This window comes from Heterodontus francisci, chromosome 10 (assembly GCF_036365525.1).
Source record: "Heterodontus francisci isolate sHetFra1 chromosome 10, sHetFra1.hap1, whole genome shotgun sequence".
Taxonomy (NCBI): domain Eukaryota; kingdom Metazoa; phylum Chordata; class Chondrichthyes; order Heterodontiformes; family Heterodontidae; genus Heterodontus; species Heterodontus francisci.
The window spans coordinates 23,661,732-23,676,041 of NC_090380.1; the positions used below are offsets into that span (position 1 = coordinate 23,661,732).

General features: G+C 47.1%; 1 protein-coding gene across 1 annotated transcript; it reads right to left on the bottom strand.

Moving 5' to 3' along the window:
- Positions 1 to 2,358: 2,358 nt before the first annotated feature.
- LOC137374095 (cysteinyl leukotriene receptor 2-like) lies at positions 2,359 to 3,459 on the bottom strand. The gene has a single exon (XM_068039853.1). The coding sequence runs from the start codon at positions 3,457 to 3,459 to the stop codon at positions 2,485 to 2,487; it is 975 nt and encodes a 324-aa protein (XP_067895954.1). The 3' UTR covers positions 2,359 to 2,484.
- Positions 3,460 to 14,310: the final 10,851 nt, after the last annotated feature.

Genomic DNA, 14,310 nt, shown 5'->3' on the forward strand with positions numbered 1-14,310 from the left:
GGGGGATTTGAGGAAGAACTTCTTTAACCAGAGGGTGGTGACGGTCTGGAATGCACTGTCTGGGAGGGAGGTAGAGGTGGGTTGCCTCACATCCTTTAAAAAGTACCTGGATGAGCACTTGGCACGTCATAACATTCAAGGCTATGGGCCAAGAGCTGGCAAATGGGATTAGGTAGACAGGTCAGGTGTCTTTAATGCATCGGTGCAGACTCGATGGGCCAAAGGGCCTCTTCTGCACTGTATTATTCTGTGATTCTGTGAAGTACATTCCCATTTAGAAGAGGTAGTTTAAAGTGTCCCACTTGGATGTCTATTATGAACTAACAAAACCAGCAAATGTATGGCTGGTGTGGAACTCAAACATTGATTAAAATGCTGTTAAGGAATCATCTTTTGGTACAGAACAAATATACTGCTTACACCAATTCAAATTGTAATTTGCCTACTGCACATATCCAAAATGTCAAGCCATTTCCCAGGCACTTTTTTCACTAACGTCCCATTGTAATTTGCTCCTATGTTCCTAAGCCATCCCATGATAAAATATTTGAAACACCTCAGACAGCCCCATCTAATTTGAATTTTATGCACTTCGTTGCACAGATCACCTAGCTGTAATTGACTGGCTGACAAGCCAAACTATGTAGCATGACCACGGACTGAATTCAACCTGCACACAGCACCTTCCAAACCCGCGACCTCTACCAACTGGAAGGACAAGGGCAGCAAATACATGGGAACATCATCACCTGCAAGTTCCCCTCCAAGTCACACACCATCCTGACTTGGAACTATATCACCATTCCTTCATAGTCGCTGGGTCAAATTCCTGGACCTCCCTTCCTAATAGCGCTGTTGGTGTACCTACACCACATGGACAGCAGCAGTTCAAGAAGGCAGCTCACCACCACCTTCTCAAGGGCAATTAGGGATGGACAATAAATGGTGGCTTAACCAGCAATGCCCACATCCCATGAATTAATTAAAAAAACAATCCCACAGCCCTCTCTCACCTCTTTACAACATACTGTTCTCAGCTTTGATGCGATTGTTTCTTTTACTGATGGCCAAAATATTGAATCACACTCTTGATCCCATTTTGGGCTTTGTCAGTGTTACATTAATAGGGATAAGTGCCAAGTACAAATTACAGAGATTTGTAGATGAATGGTGCTGGGAACTAGTTTGGGTATAGTTCCCTGCTCCTAAGCAACTTCTGCAAAATATACAAAATCAAAATGTGCCGGGCCTGATGGAACAAAGATGGATAAGTGGAGATGAGGAACAGATTTTCCATGACCTAGATGACGAGTTGCACATGCAACTGACCGAGATTGGCTAACACACTGAGCAGAGATTCAACTGGGATTTCCCTGATGTTTACAGCTCAATATTGAACCATAGTTCAGATCTTCAAATCTCATTCTCGTGCTCTATAACATTCTCACTGAAGAATTTTGGACTTTACAATATGGACTTTTAATACCTGTTTTAAAGAAGACTAGAATAATGCATTTGAAACCCTTGTTTACTTGGTAAAAGAAATACAGAATTATCGACTTGAGGAAAATCAGAATGCTAGGAAATTAGGTTATTGACAAGTTCTGAAAAGGATTCTGGATCTTGTTTGCTACTTACTGGCAGGGTAAAATTTTGTTGAGCAAGATGGGCCTTGGTGAGCCACAAGGCCTGAGGAACTGATCAGACACAATGTTCACAGTTGCAGAAATAGATAATTAAGCGTGAAGAATTGATAACAATTTCTTGCTAGTTGAGTTGAAAATAATTTAAATATGGTATTCTGATCAACAACAACTTGTATTTATATAGCAGCTTTAACATAGTAAATTGTCCCAAGGTATTTGACTGAAGCATTATCAAATGAAATTTGACACCGAGCCACATTAGGGAAGATGATCAAAAGCTTAGTCAAAAAGGTAGCTTTTGAGCAGCATCTTAAAAGAGGAAAGGGAGATAGCGTGGCAGAAAGGTTCAGGGAGGGAATTCCAGAACTTAGGGCCTAAGCAGCTGAATGCACGACCAGCAATGGTGGAGTGATTAAAACTGGGGATGCGGACAAGGCCAGAATTGGAGCAGCACAGATATCTTGCAGGGTTGCAGGGCTGGAGAATTCAAACAGCAGGTTTGAAGGAAAAGATTGAAAGCTGCTCATTCTACAAGGGTTTCAAAGAAAACCACATATGATGCTGGAACAAGACAGCATAAGACAGGAACCTTCTTATTCACCAAAGACAAAAGGACTTGATCACTCCTTGGGTCTGGATTTGTATTCAATATAAAGAAAAGTATTGTATGAGAAGCTACTACTTCCTTTCAGATGAAAACTGGCATGTCTATATGTAAATAAGGTTAGAAAGAAACTACAATGTCTCACTTGATCCTTGACCTTTTGTATTCTGCGATCCTGCACTCCCAACAGTCTTACAATAATAACCAGACATGCAAATGAATTGTAGGAGACAGTCAGGTTTGATGCATTCGGGCAGGAGAACCTCTGGATGTGCACTTTTCTGTGTTTCTCAGCTTGCCCCTGAAGTTCTCTGCTGCAAAGTAATATAAAAGGGGATCCAAACAGGAATTGATTGCTGCACCACACAAGGTAACCACCACGGTTTTCTGAATAAAACAGCTGGCTTGGGATGTTTTTTCCATTCTCTTTGTGACAAGATAGACAGTTCGTAGAACATGATAGGGCAGAAAACTGGTTAGAAATATAGCCATTACAATAACAATCATGGTAATAGCTTTTCGGTGGGAGTGCTTTTGCTTGTAATTCTTTGCCTTTGAGGTTAGCAAGGTCTTAACAACAAATGCGTAACAGACGGTGATAACCAAGAAGGGAATAATGCAACCTATGACCAGGGAAATTAAATTCATGGTATATACATTATCCATTATGTTATTTGTGGTATCATTGTTGAGTTCAAAGCATTTTTTTTCATTTTCATTATTCAAGGTAGTGCTATTTTTCAGAAAAGGACAGGCTGCTACTCCCACAAACACCCATATTGAGACACACATGATTTGTGCATATTTGACACTTCTATACTTCAAACATTTAATTGGATGCACTATAGCAAAGTAACGCAAGATGCTCATCAGAGTCAGAAAGTAGATGCTGCAGTACATGTTGAAGTACAGGGCATATGACGTGACTGAGCACAAGCTATCTGGAAGGTTCCAAATGTGCTTATTCAAATAATAGTACACGCGGATGGGCAGTGTGCACACGAAGAGCAGATCCGATATTGCCAGGTTCACCATGACAATGTTGATTGCAGTCTTCTTCTTGTATAATTTCAAAAATACATATAAACAGAAGATGTTTTCAATAAATCCAAAAATAAATACAATGATATACGTTGGTGGGTAGATGGAAGCTTTGAAGTTGGTAATGTTCTCACATGAGCTATTCTCCAGGATGGTGGTGTTACTCATTCTCTGCTTTGAGAAAATCTGCACACTCAGACGTTTCTGTAGAAGGAAACCACTAACTTCAGTGATGGCAAAAGGATGAGAAGTTAAACAGATTTAAATGTCCCCTTGTTTTAATGCTGTGAATATAACATGCTTTGATTACATTGAGCATAGTAAATGGCATCATTCTTCTTCTAAATGCTGTTTCCAGGAAAGTTTGAAAATATTGCACGATAGCTTCACTACTTTCCTTCCTTAGCCTCTGCACTGAGGAACTTCTCATCCCCAATAATTTCAACCTCCACTTAAACTCAACTTGCCTTCTCTCCTCTGAGTTCACTGCCCTCAGATCTGCCTTTAATCTCTCCCTCCATGTAAACTCTCCTACCCATATTTACGGCCACTCCCTCAACCTTACCATCTCACGTGGCTTCTCTATACCATTGTCTCAATTACAGATTGATTGAGGCCGTCACTCCATTGCATCCCTCTACAGTAACATGATCCTTCTCCCTTCCAACTGCACTTCCTACTGTGTCCACACCTGGAAAAAAACTCTCCCCTAAGTCACTTACATTCTTAACAACATACAAGGTCAATATTGGATACAGAAACATTGATTTTTTAAAATTCATTCATGGGATGTGGGCATCACTGTCTAGGCCAGCATTTATTTCCCATCCCTTATTGCCCTCGAGAAGGTGGTGGTGAGCTACCATCTCGAACCGCTGCAGTCCTTGGGGTGTAGGTACACCAACAGTCCAGTTATTAAGGGAGTTCCAGGATTTTGACCCAGTGACAGTGAAGGAATGGTGATATAGTTCCAATTCAGGAGGGCATTTGGCTTGGAAGGAAACTTGCAGGTGGCGGCATTCCCATGCATCTACTGCCCTTTTTCATCTAGGTGGTAGAGGTCGCTGGTTTGGAAAGTGCTGTCAAAGGAGCCTTGATGCATTGCTGCAATGCATCTTGTAGATGGTACACACTGCTGCTAATGTGCGCTGTGGTGGAGGGAGTGAATGTGGATGGGGTGCCAATCAAGCTGGCTATTTTGTCCTGCATGGTATTGAGCTTCTTGAGTGTTGTTGGAGCTGCACCCATCCAGGCAAGTGGACAGTATTCCATCACATTCCTGACTTGTGCCTTGTAGATGATGGAAATTTTGGGGAGTCAGGAGGTGAGTTACTCGCCACAGGGTTCCTACCCTCTGACCTGCTCTTGTAGCCACGGTGTTTATATAGCTATTTCAGTTCAGTTTCTGGTCAATGGTAACCCCAAGGATGTTGATAGTGGGGAATTCAGCGATCGTAAGGCCATTGAATGTCAAGGGCCGATGGTTAGATTCTCTCTTGTTGGAGATGGTCATTGCCTGGCACTTGTATGGTTCAAATGTTACTTGCCACTTATCAGCCCAAGCCTGGATATTGTCCAGGTCTTGCTGCATTTCTACACGGTCTGCTTCAGTATCTGAAGAGTAGCGAATGGTGCTGAACACTGTGCAATTATCAGTGAACATCCCCACTTCTGACCTTATGATTGAAGGAAGGTCATTGATGAAGCAGCTGAAGATGGTTGGGCCTAGGACACTACCCTGAGGAACTCCTGCAGTGATGTCCTGGAGCTGAGATGATTGACCACCAACATCCACAACCATCTTCCTTTGCACTAGGTATGACTCCAACCAGCGGAGAGTTCTCCCCTTCATTCCCATTGACTCCAGTTTTGCTAGGGCTCCGTGATGCCATACTCGGTCAAATGCTGCCTTGATGTCAAGGGCAGTCACTCTCACTCTCACCTCACCTCTTAAGTTCAGCTCTTTTGTCCATGTTTGAACCAAGGCTGTAATGAAGTCAGGTGCTGAGTGGCCCTGGCGGAACCCAAACTGAGTGTCATTGAGCAGGTTATTGCGAAGCAAGTGCCGCTCGATAGCACTGTCGACGACACCTTCCATCATTTTACTGATGATCGAGAGTAGACTGTGGGAGTTCCAGAGCTTCGGGCCTAGTCAGCTGAAGGCATGGCCACCAATGGTGGAGTGATTAGAATCGGGGGTGCTCGAGAGGCCAGAAATAGAGGAGTGCAAAACCCTCGGAGGGTTGTGGGGCTGAACGAGATTAGCGTTAGGGAGACGTGAGGCCCAGGAGGAATCTGAAAACAAGGATGAGAATTTTAAAATCAAGGTGTTGTTTAGCCAGAAGTCAATGTAGGTCAGCGAGCACAGGGGTGATCGGGGAACAGGTACGAGTTAGGGCATTGGCAGCAGAAATTTGGATGATCTCAAGTTTACAGAGGGTAGAACATGGGAGGCCAGCCAGTAGTGCAGTAGAACAGTCAAGTCTGGAGTTAACAAAGACACGCATGAAGATTTCAGCAGCAGATGACATGAGGCAGGGATGAAGTTGGGTGATGTTACAGAGGTGGAAATAGGCGGTCTTCGCGATGGCACAGATATGTGGTTGGAAACTCAGAGAATCATAGGATCACAGAATTGTTACAGCACAGAAAGAGGCCATTTGGCCCACCATGTCTGAACTGGGTCTCCGAAACAGCAACTCATTTAGTGCCATTCCTTCGCTTTCTCCCTGTAACCTTGCACGTTCTCTCTTTTCATATAACAGTCTAATTCCCTTTTGAATGCTTCAATTGAATCTGCTTCCAGCACACTCTAAGACAGTGCATTCCAGACCGTAACCACTCACTGCAAGAAAAAGTTTCCCATATCGCTTTTGCTTCTCTTACTCAATACTTTAAATCTGTGCCCTCTCGTTCTCGATCCTTTCACATCTCTGTGACAAATATAACGCCAAGGTAGTGAACAGTCTGGTTCAGCCTCAGACAGTTGACAGGGAAAGGGATGGAGTTGGTGGTTAGGGAGTGCAGTTTGGCAAGACCAAAGACAATGATGTCTGACATTATGTTGAAATTAGATCTGAGCTCTGTAGTCCTGCCACATTCGGTTGTGAATGGTGGTGAATAATTAAACAACTTAATGGGAGGAGGCATCTCCATGGCCATCTCCATCCTCAGTGTTGGTGGAGCCCAGTAGGTCAATGCAAAAGACCAGGCTGAAGCATTTACAACCAGAAGTGCAAAGTGGATGATCCATCCCGGCCACCTCCTGAAGTCCCCAGCATCACCATGGTCAGTTTTCAGTCAATTTGATTCATTCACACGCCATCAAGAAATGACAGAGTACACTGGAAACAGCCAAAACTGTGGGTGGAATCTTATCGGTCCCACTGAGGCAGCTTTGATGGTGGGACCGGGAGGATGGTGGAGTTCCCTCCTCTGGCCACTCTTGCCAGATCCAGGATGGAAATGGCAAGGGCTACCCGCCCGGCAACAAAGTGTCCACTTGTGAGCAGACAGGGGAAGCCATCAAGATCTTTCTGTCAGCGGATGGGCCGCCCCGCTGAGGCCAAAGCCTGGCTGGTGCCTGGAGGCGGCTTGTCAGCGGCTGATGAGGGGGCCTGTGAGGTCTCCTATACCGAACCACACCCCCCACCCCCACTGGAGCCAGAGGAATCAACGGAGCACAGCAGCAGTTGCAGGCTGTCCTGTGGAAGAGTTTCCCTTTTTTAGCAGGCCGCCTCCCATAAGATCGTACTGTTGGGCATGCTGCCAACGAGTGCGCAGTCAGGACCCGGAAATGGTCCCGACCAGTGATTATTTTTAAAGTGGATAAAATGCCGCCCTATGGGCTCCACAACATCCTGGCTGTAGTACTGAAGACTTGTGCTCCAGAAATAGGCATGCCGCTAGCCAATCTGTTCCAGTACAGCAACAACACTGACATCTGCACAACAAAGTGAAAATGTGTCCTGGGGCAAATCCAATCCTGCCAATTACTGCCCCATCAGTTGACTCAGAACGCGACATCAACAGTGCTATCAACTGGCAGTCACTCACCAGTAACCTGCTCTCCAATGCTCAGTTTGGGTTTTGCCAGAGCAACTTGACTCCAGACCTTGTTACGGACTTGGTCCAAATATGGACAAAAGACTGGAATTTCACAGGTGAGTTGAGAGTGACTGCCCTTGACACCAAGGCAGCATTTAACTGAGTGTGGCATCAAGGATCCCGAGCAAAATAGAAATCAATGTAGATCGGTAAAGCTCACCACTGGCTGGGGTCATGCCTAGCACAAAGGAAGATGGTTGCGGTTGTTGGAGGCCAATTATCTCAGCCCCAGGACATCGCTGCAGGAGTTCCTCAGGGTAGCGTGCGAGGCCCAGCCATCTTCAGCAGCTTCATTCATGGCCTTCCCTCGATCATAAGGTCAGAAGTGGGGATGTTTGTTGATGATTGGAGTGTTCAATTCCATTTGTAATATCTCAGAGTCAGACCTGGACAGCATTCAGGCTTGGGCCAATAAATGGCAAGTAAAACTTGCACCACAGAACTGCCAGCCAATGACTATCTCCAACAAGGGAGAATCTGACCAACTCCCCTGGAAATTCAATGGTATTGCCATCGGTGAATCCCCTACCATCAACATCCTGGGGGGCTCACCATTAACCAGAAACTGAACTGGAACAGCCACAGGTATTCTCCAGTGAGTAACTCACCTCGTGACTCCAAAAAGCCTTTCCACCATCTACAAGGCACAAGTCAGGAGTGTGATGGAATACATAGAAACATAGAAAATAGGAGCAGGAGTAGGCCATTTGGCCCTGCTCCGCCATTCAAAAAAAGATCATGGCTGATCGTCTAATTCAGTACCCTAATTCAGCCTTCTCCCCAAACCCCTTGATCCCTTTGGATCTGTCTCCTTCTTGAATATATTTAATGACTTGGCCTCCACTGCCTTCTGCGGTAGAGAATTCCACAGGTTCACCACCCTCTGAGTGAAGAAATGTCTCCTCATCTCGGTTCTAAATGGCATACCCCGTATCCTGAGACTGTGACCCCTGGTTCAGGACTCCTCAGCCATTGGGAACATCCTCCCTGCATCTAGCCCATCTAGTCCTGTTAGAATTTTATAGGTTTCTATGAGATCCCCTCTCATTCTTCTAAACTCAATTGAATATAGGCCTCGTCTCCCAATCTCTCCTCATATGTCAACCCTGCTATCCTAGGAATCAGCCTAGTAAATCTTATTTGCACTCCCTCCAAGGCAAGAACATCCTTCCTCAGATAAGGAGACCAAAACTGCACACACTACTCCAGGTGTGGTCTCACCAAGGCCCGGTATAACTGCAGGAAGACATCCTAGCTCCTGTACTCAAATCCTCTTGCCTGGAAGATACTCTTCACTTGCCTGGATGAGTGCAGCTTCAACAACAGTCAAGGGCCTGAATTTGTGTCCCAGGGTTAGGAACCTGATGCCCGGAACATTTCCCGGTCCTGTTCCCACTCCATGGCAGCGTCACTGAAGCAATGCTATTTTCAAATGCAAAAGCAGTAAGTGGCCAGGGGACGAGAGTGTCACCCAATTAGCGATGGCAGGACCGGCATGGAGGTGGGACTCAGTGAAGGAGAGCCTTTTGAAAAGGACAGCAGCAGACCTTGTCACTCACTGAAGAAATAGAGCAGCAGGGGACCCCCATGAAAAACGATGGAACAGGCAGGCATTCACAGGCAGCCCCACAATTCTCAAATGCCTCCTCGAGGCATTAGGGAGGCTGTCAGTGAGAGGAGTGACATTTTCTTCCCAACATCTGGGAGAAGGCCTCTGAAGGCAACATAAAAGGCATGGATGGAGGTGGCAAGGGAGGTCAGCGGCAGGCGAGTGACCCAAAGGTTCTGGGCCCAATGCCGGAAGCGATTCAATGACCTCACAAGGACTGGAAAGATAAGTGGCAAGCAGCACCCAGGTGCCAGGTGACCAGCTCTGTATGCAGCAGAATGCAGGTGAACTGGACTCACAGAATGTCCATAGGTATCCCTAACATTGTCAGGTCAAGTGGCCAGTTCTATCACTGACATGGCTGCCAACCTCACATATGGGGCAATATTCAGAAAGGCACATCACTGAGGAGGGCACCAGTTCATGGGAATGTCATGCTGGAATTGATGAAAGTGGGCATCCTACTCATGAATCTTTTGCCCCTCATCCTACAGAAAAAGAGAGCCCACAATGCCCATGAAATGGCTAGAAGGGGTAGTAGTGTGCCCAAGCTGCACAATCTCACGTCAATAGAGAAGGTGCTGGATATTGTCAGGGTGCCAACATGCCAGTCCATGATCAGTGGGGAGATGGGAGGCCGAGGTCAACAGGGTAATTGATAGCTCTATCTTGGGTGAAGGGCATGACGGAGACTCCTGCCCAATGCGGGCTTTGGCTCGTTGACCAATGTCTTCAATGTGTATGGTGGTACTGGGGGCACACGATCTGTAGGTGGAGTTCTAATAACCACCTTCTTTTGTTTCTCACAGGGCCAGTAGCTGGCGGGGAGCGCAGTGCCAAAGGACAAGCATCGCCGTCCTCCTTGACGGGGGGAGAGCCTGTACTGTCACAACATTCCTCAGCACCTGCCACCAGTGCAGACACACTCACGTCGGTCAGGCCACAAACTAGCTTAGAACAAGCAGCACTGGGTGAACCTCACCTCACATGTGAACAGGAGGAGCGTGAGGTACAGTCAGCTGTGGGCAGTCCCCCTCGGAGGATGGTGTCTCAGGTGTCGCAAGCAAGGAGGGTCTTCCTTGAGAATCAGAAGCTGATAAGTTCCCAGTTGTCAGAGTTCCCTGAGGCCTTGAGGAGCCAGGGGCAGGCAATGGAAGAGTCCATGCAACGCATGTGCTCCATCATGATGCAGAGTTTCGAGCACATGACTTTGGCCATTGTGAGATTGGGCAACCTCTTTGAGAGCCAAATGCAGCACCACTCTGAGTGGATGCAGGAGCAGCATGCTGATATGCATAATAAGAGTGAGACTCTCTGTAGCATGGAACGCTCAGTGTCGCTGATGCTTGAAGTGGATGTCAGCGGCATCCCAGTAGGCGGCCTCATCCACATGTAAGGGTGCCAGGAAAGGGCTAAGACAGTCCTAGCGGCAGAAAAAGAGGCCACCCCTCAGGGGGCACCAGGATCACCCTTCGGCCCCTCACTCCCTCCGACTCAGGAACCATCTGTGTTGCAAGGCCCTTTGGCAGAGGCAGCCCCAGCCGTGATGCAGGCGTGGCAGCCTATGGAGGATTTCCCACAGGCACCTCCAAGACCGGGACGTAAGCCATGGCTATCTCAGCTGGAGGCAGAGACAAGGGAGCAGTCTGCCTCCACCTCATCCTCTGCCACAGGGGGAGCATCCCGTAGTAGTAGTAGAGAAAGAAAGGCACAACACTGTTGATTTCACTTAACAGGTCACCTGAGTAATGCTTTTCACATTTGTCTGCTCTTTGGTTTTCATTTTACTATCAATGTTTTATGTGTTCAAATTGTCATATGTTTTATTGATGCTTCATGTCAAAGGGGAAATGGAGTTTCAGCAGGGTGTGGGGTGTGTAGGGGCACAGGTGTTCCTGGGATGCTGTATTTCCATGCTTTTTGATGTTGCAGAATATTGGCATGCTCATGGGTGGCAATGGGACCCGTCAGACATGGATCTGAGGTATGATTATTCTGTCTGCTGGAAGGTGAGTTACGGGGTCATCTGTCACAAGGGTTCAGGGACACTCAGGCGAAACGCTGCTGAATCAGCCCTTGCAGCCATGCGAGCCTGCCATTTGCCCTGAGACCTGAACGGCATCGGTGATTGTCCTCCGATGCCGGGCGCCAGCCATCTCTAGAGCGATCCCTTCCTCCTCCTTTTCATCCTCCTCCCAGTCCTCCTCCGAGGTGGTTAGGTGTTCCAGGTCCTCTTCTTCAGCCAGCTCCAGGCTTGTTTGTATTGTCATGTTGTGCAGGGCGCAGTAGATGACCACAATATGAGACACTCTGGCTAGATCATACTGGAGGGCACCACCTCACCGGTCAAGGCAATGGAAGCACATCTTCAAGAGGCCAATAGTGTGTTCAATGCAGGTCCCTGTTAGGAGATAGCTCTGGTTGTAGCGCCTCTTTGCATCCATGTCTAGGTTTCGAACAGGCGTCAGGATTCATCTCTTTAGGGGATAACCCGTATCTACCAGCAGTTAACAATGGAGTCTGGGTGTGGGCCTGAAGAGGTGTGCCAGCTGGGACGATTGGAGGATAAAGGAGTCATGACACCTGCCTGGAAACCAGTTGCAAGCCTGCAAGATTCTCTCCCTGTGGTCACAGACCAGCTGGACATTCAATAGTAATAGCCTTTTTTGTTGAGGAATCAGGCCAGTGGTGTGTCGGTGCCTTGATGGCTACGTGGGAGCCCCCCTGGACCTAAGGAACTCTATTGATGGTGGCAAACCCCAAAGCCCTCTGTGTCTGTGCTGGCCCATCAGCATCAAAGTAAATGTAGTGCCCCGCCCTCCGGAATGGGGCATCCATGACCTGCCTGATGAGCTGCCAGCTACGAAATGCCACCTAGGTCCACAGCTGATCCTTGGAATGACCCAATTGCATAAAACGTCAATGCCACGGTAACCTTGATGGCTGCAGGTAAGGAACTGCCATGGGGGCCGTGAGGCCTCAGGTCATCGTGGATCAGAGCACAAATGTCTGATACCATCTGCCTGGATAGGCACATCTCCTACAGCACTGGCAATCTATCATTTACAAGAAGCTGACTCTTGGGCAGTACACTTAATGTCTTGGTTAGTGCCTTCTTCCCTTGCAGCCCCCCTGCTGTGCTTCCCTGGCCTTCCAGGCGGATGCATGTGCTGAAGCTCATCCTGGCTGCTCTGTCCAATGTCAGAGTAGCCTGTTCCCATCTGAACTCCGTCAGCTGGCGTTCATTCGTTCACCAGGGCTTCCCCTGCCAAACACAGCTGCCCAAGTGATGCCAGAGGACTCACATTCCTCTCCAGGCTCCCACCTGCCTAGAATGAGGCACATACATTTCACCACATGGACATTAAATTTCAAATTGTTACTGGGAAGAAGAGAAAGACTGTGACAAAGGGTTGCCAGGCCCCTAGCTGGAAAGACATTTTTGCATATGAACAGACAGTGCTTGGAACAAAGGAGCTATCCCCTGCTCCAATACAATCCAAAAACAGAAGTGGTCAAACCAGCTAGTCACATGACTAACCTGCTTGGCAGTGTGGGTCTTTTTTTTCTGAATTGGATAGTTTGAACTGAGAGCCTGCAGAAAGCAGAATGCCCCTGGACTGAAGAAGATTTCCTGTCTGTCTGTCTGCTCCCGTCTCTTTCTCACAAGCCTCTGAATCCACTGAAGACACATGAACCCCAAGAGAGAAGTCTCCGAGAGTGAATAAGGTTTGAGAAGAATAATGGGCTCCAACGAAAAGCAAGATCTACCTACAATCAAGGACTCTATAATGAGCTCGAAGAACCGTGACAACAGCTCTTCAGATATTGCCTCAAATCTTTCCACTTAATTTTTCTTCTGCTCTTTTCTGTCTCTATTTGCTATGTGTATCGCATATACATGCTAGCATGGGCGCGTCGTGTATCTGTAGGTGTCAACCGAATTATATAAGTTTAATAAATTTCAACTTTTTTTCTTTAAACCAAAGAAAGCCTGTTTGTCCTGGTTTCTCTGCCTTATAATTGGGGAGCGGTGAACAGATATTCACCAAGGGGGAATTAAAAACACTGTGTGTTTAAAATTAAACCCTGTTACAGTAAGACCAGGTGAAGGCAGAAAGGGAACCCTAGACCTCATTCTCACCTGGTCATAAATCAAATCTTTCAGCTCCAGCGATGGCTGGTCTGTGTTCATTGTGTATCAATTGTTTAATTACATGCAGGTGGAGTATGTTAACTGGGATCTTACTGGGCACTTATAAAGGAGGAGGGTTTGAGTGCAGAGTTACATGTTTGTAATCCTTTTACTTTGTACAATAAATGTGAAACTGAGTAAAGATAGGCTCCAGCATTTTCCTTCCGTAACAAGCTTTCTGGAATTTAACATGGTAGCAGAGAATGGATGCCTAAAGTTGAAGGTTGGAAACTAGGATTTTTTTATATAGATAGGGGAGGCAGTGGCGTAGTGGTATTGTCACTGGACGAGAAACCCAGAGACCCAGGGTATTGCACTAGAAACCTGGTTCGAATCCCACCACAGCAGAAGGTGGAATTTGAATTCAATTAATAAATCTGGAACTAAAAGCTAGTCTAATGATGGCCATGAAACCATTGTCGATTGTTGTAAAAACCCATCTGGTTTCAGGGAAGGAAATCTGCTGTCCTTACCTGGTCTGGCCTACATGAGACTCCAGATCCACAGCAATGTGATTGACTCTTACATGCCCTCTGAAATGGCCAAGCAAGCCACTCAGTTGCATCTAACTGCTACGAAGTCAATAAAAAGGAAGGAAACCGGATGGACCACCCGGCATCAACCTAGGCACTGGAAATGACAACGGCAAAGCCAGCCCTGTTGACCCTGCAAAGTCCTCCTTACTAACATCTGGGGGCTTGTGCCAAACCTGGGAGAGCTGCACCACAGACTAGTCAAGCAACAGCCTGACATAGTCATACTCACGGAATCATACCTTACAGACAATGTCCCAGACACCAACACCACCATCTCTGGGTATGTCCTGTCCCACCAGCAGGACAGACCCAGCAGAGGTGGCAGGATAGTGGTAGACAGTAGGCAGGGAGTTGCCCTGGGAATCCTCAGCATCAACTCCGGACCCCATGAAGTCTCATGGCATCAGGTCAAACATGGACAAGGAAACCTCCTATTGATTACCACCTACCGCCCTCCCTCAGCTGATGAGTCAGTGCTCCTCCATGTTGAACACCACTTGGAGGAAGCACTGAGGGTGGCAAGGGCACAGAGTGTACTCTGGGTGGGGGACGTCAATGTCCATCACCAAGAG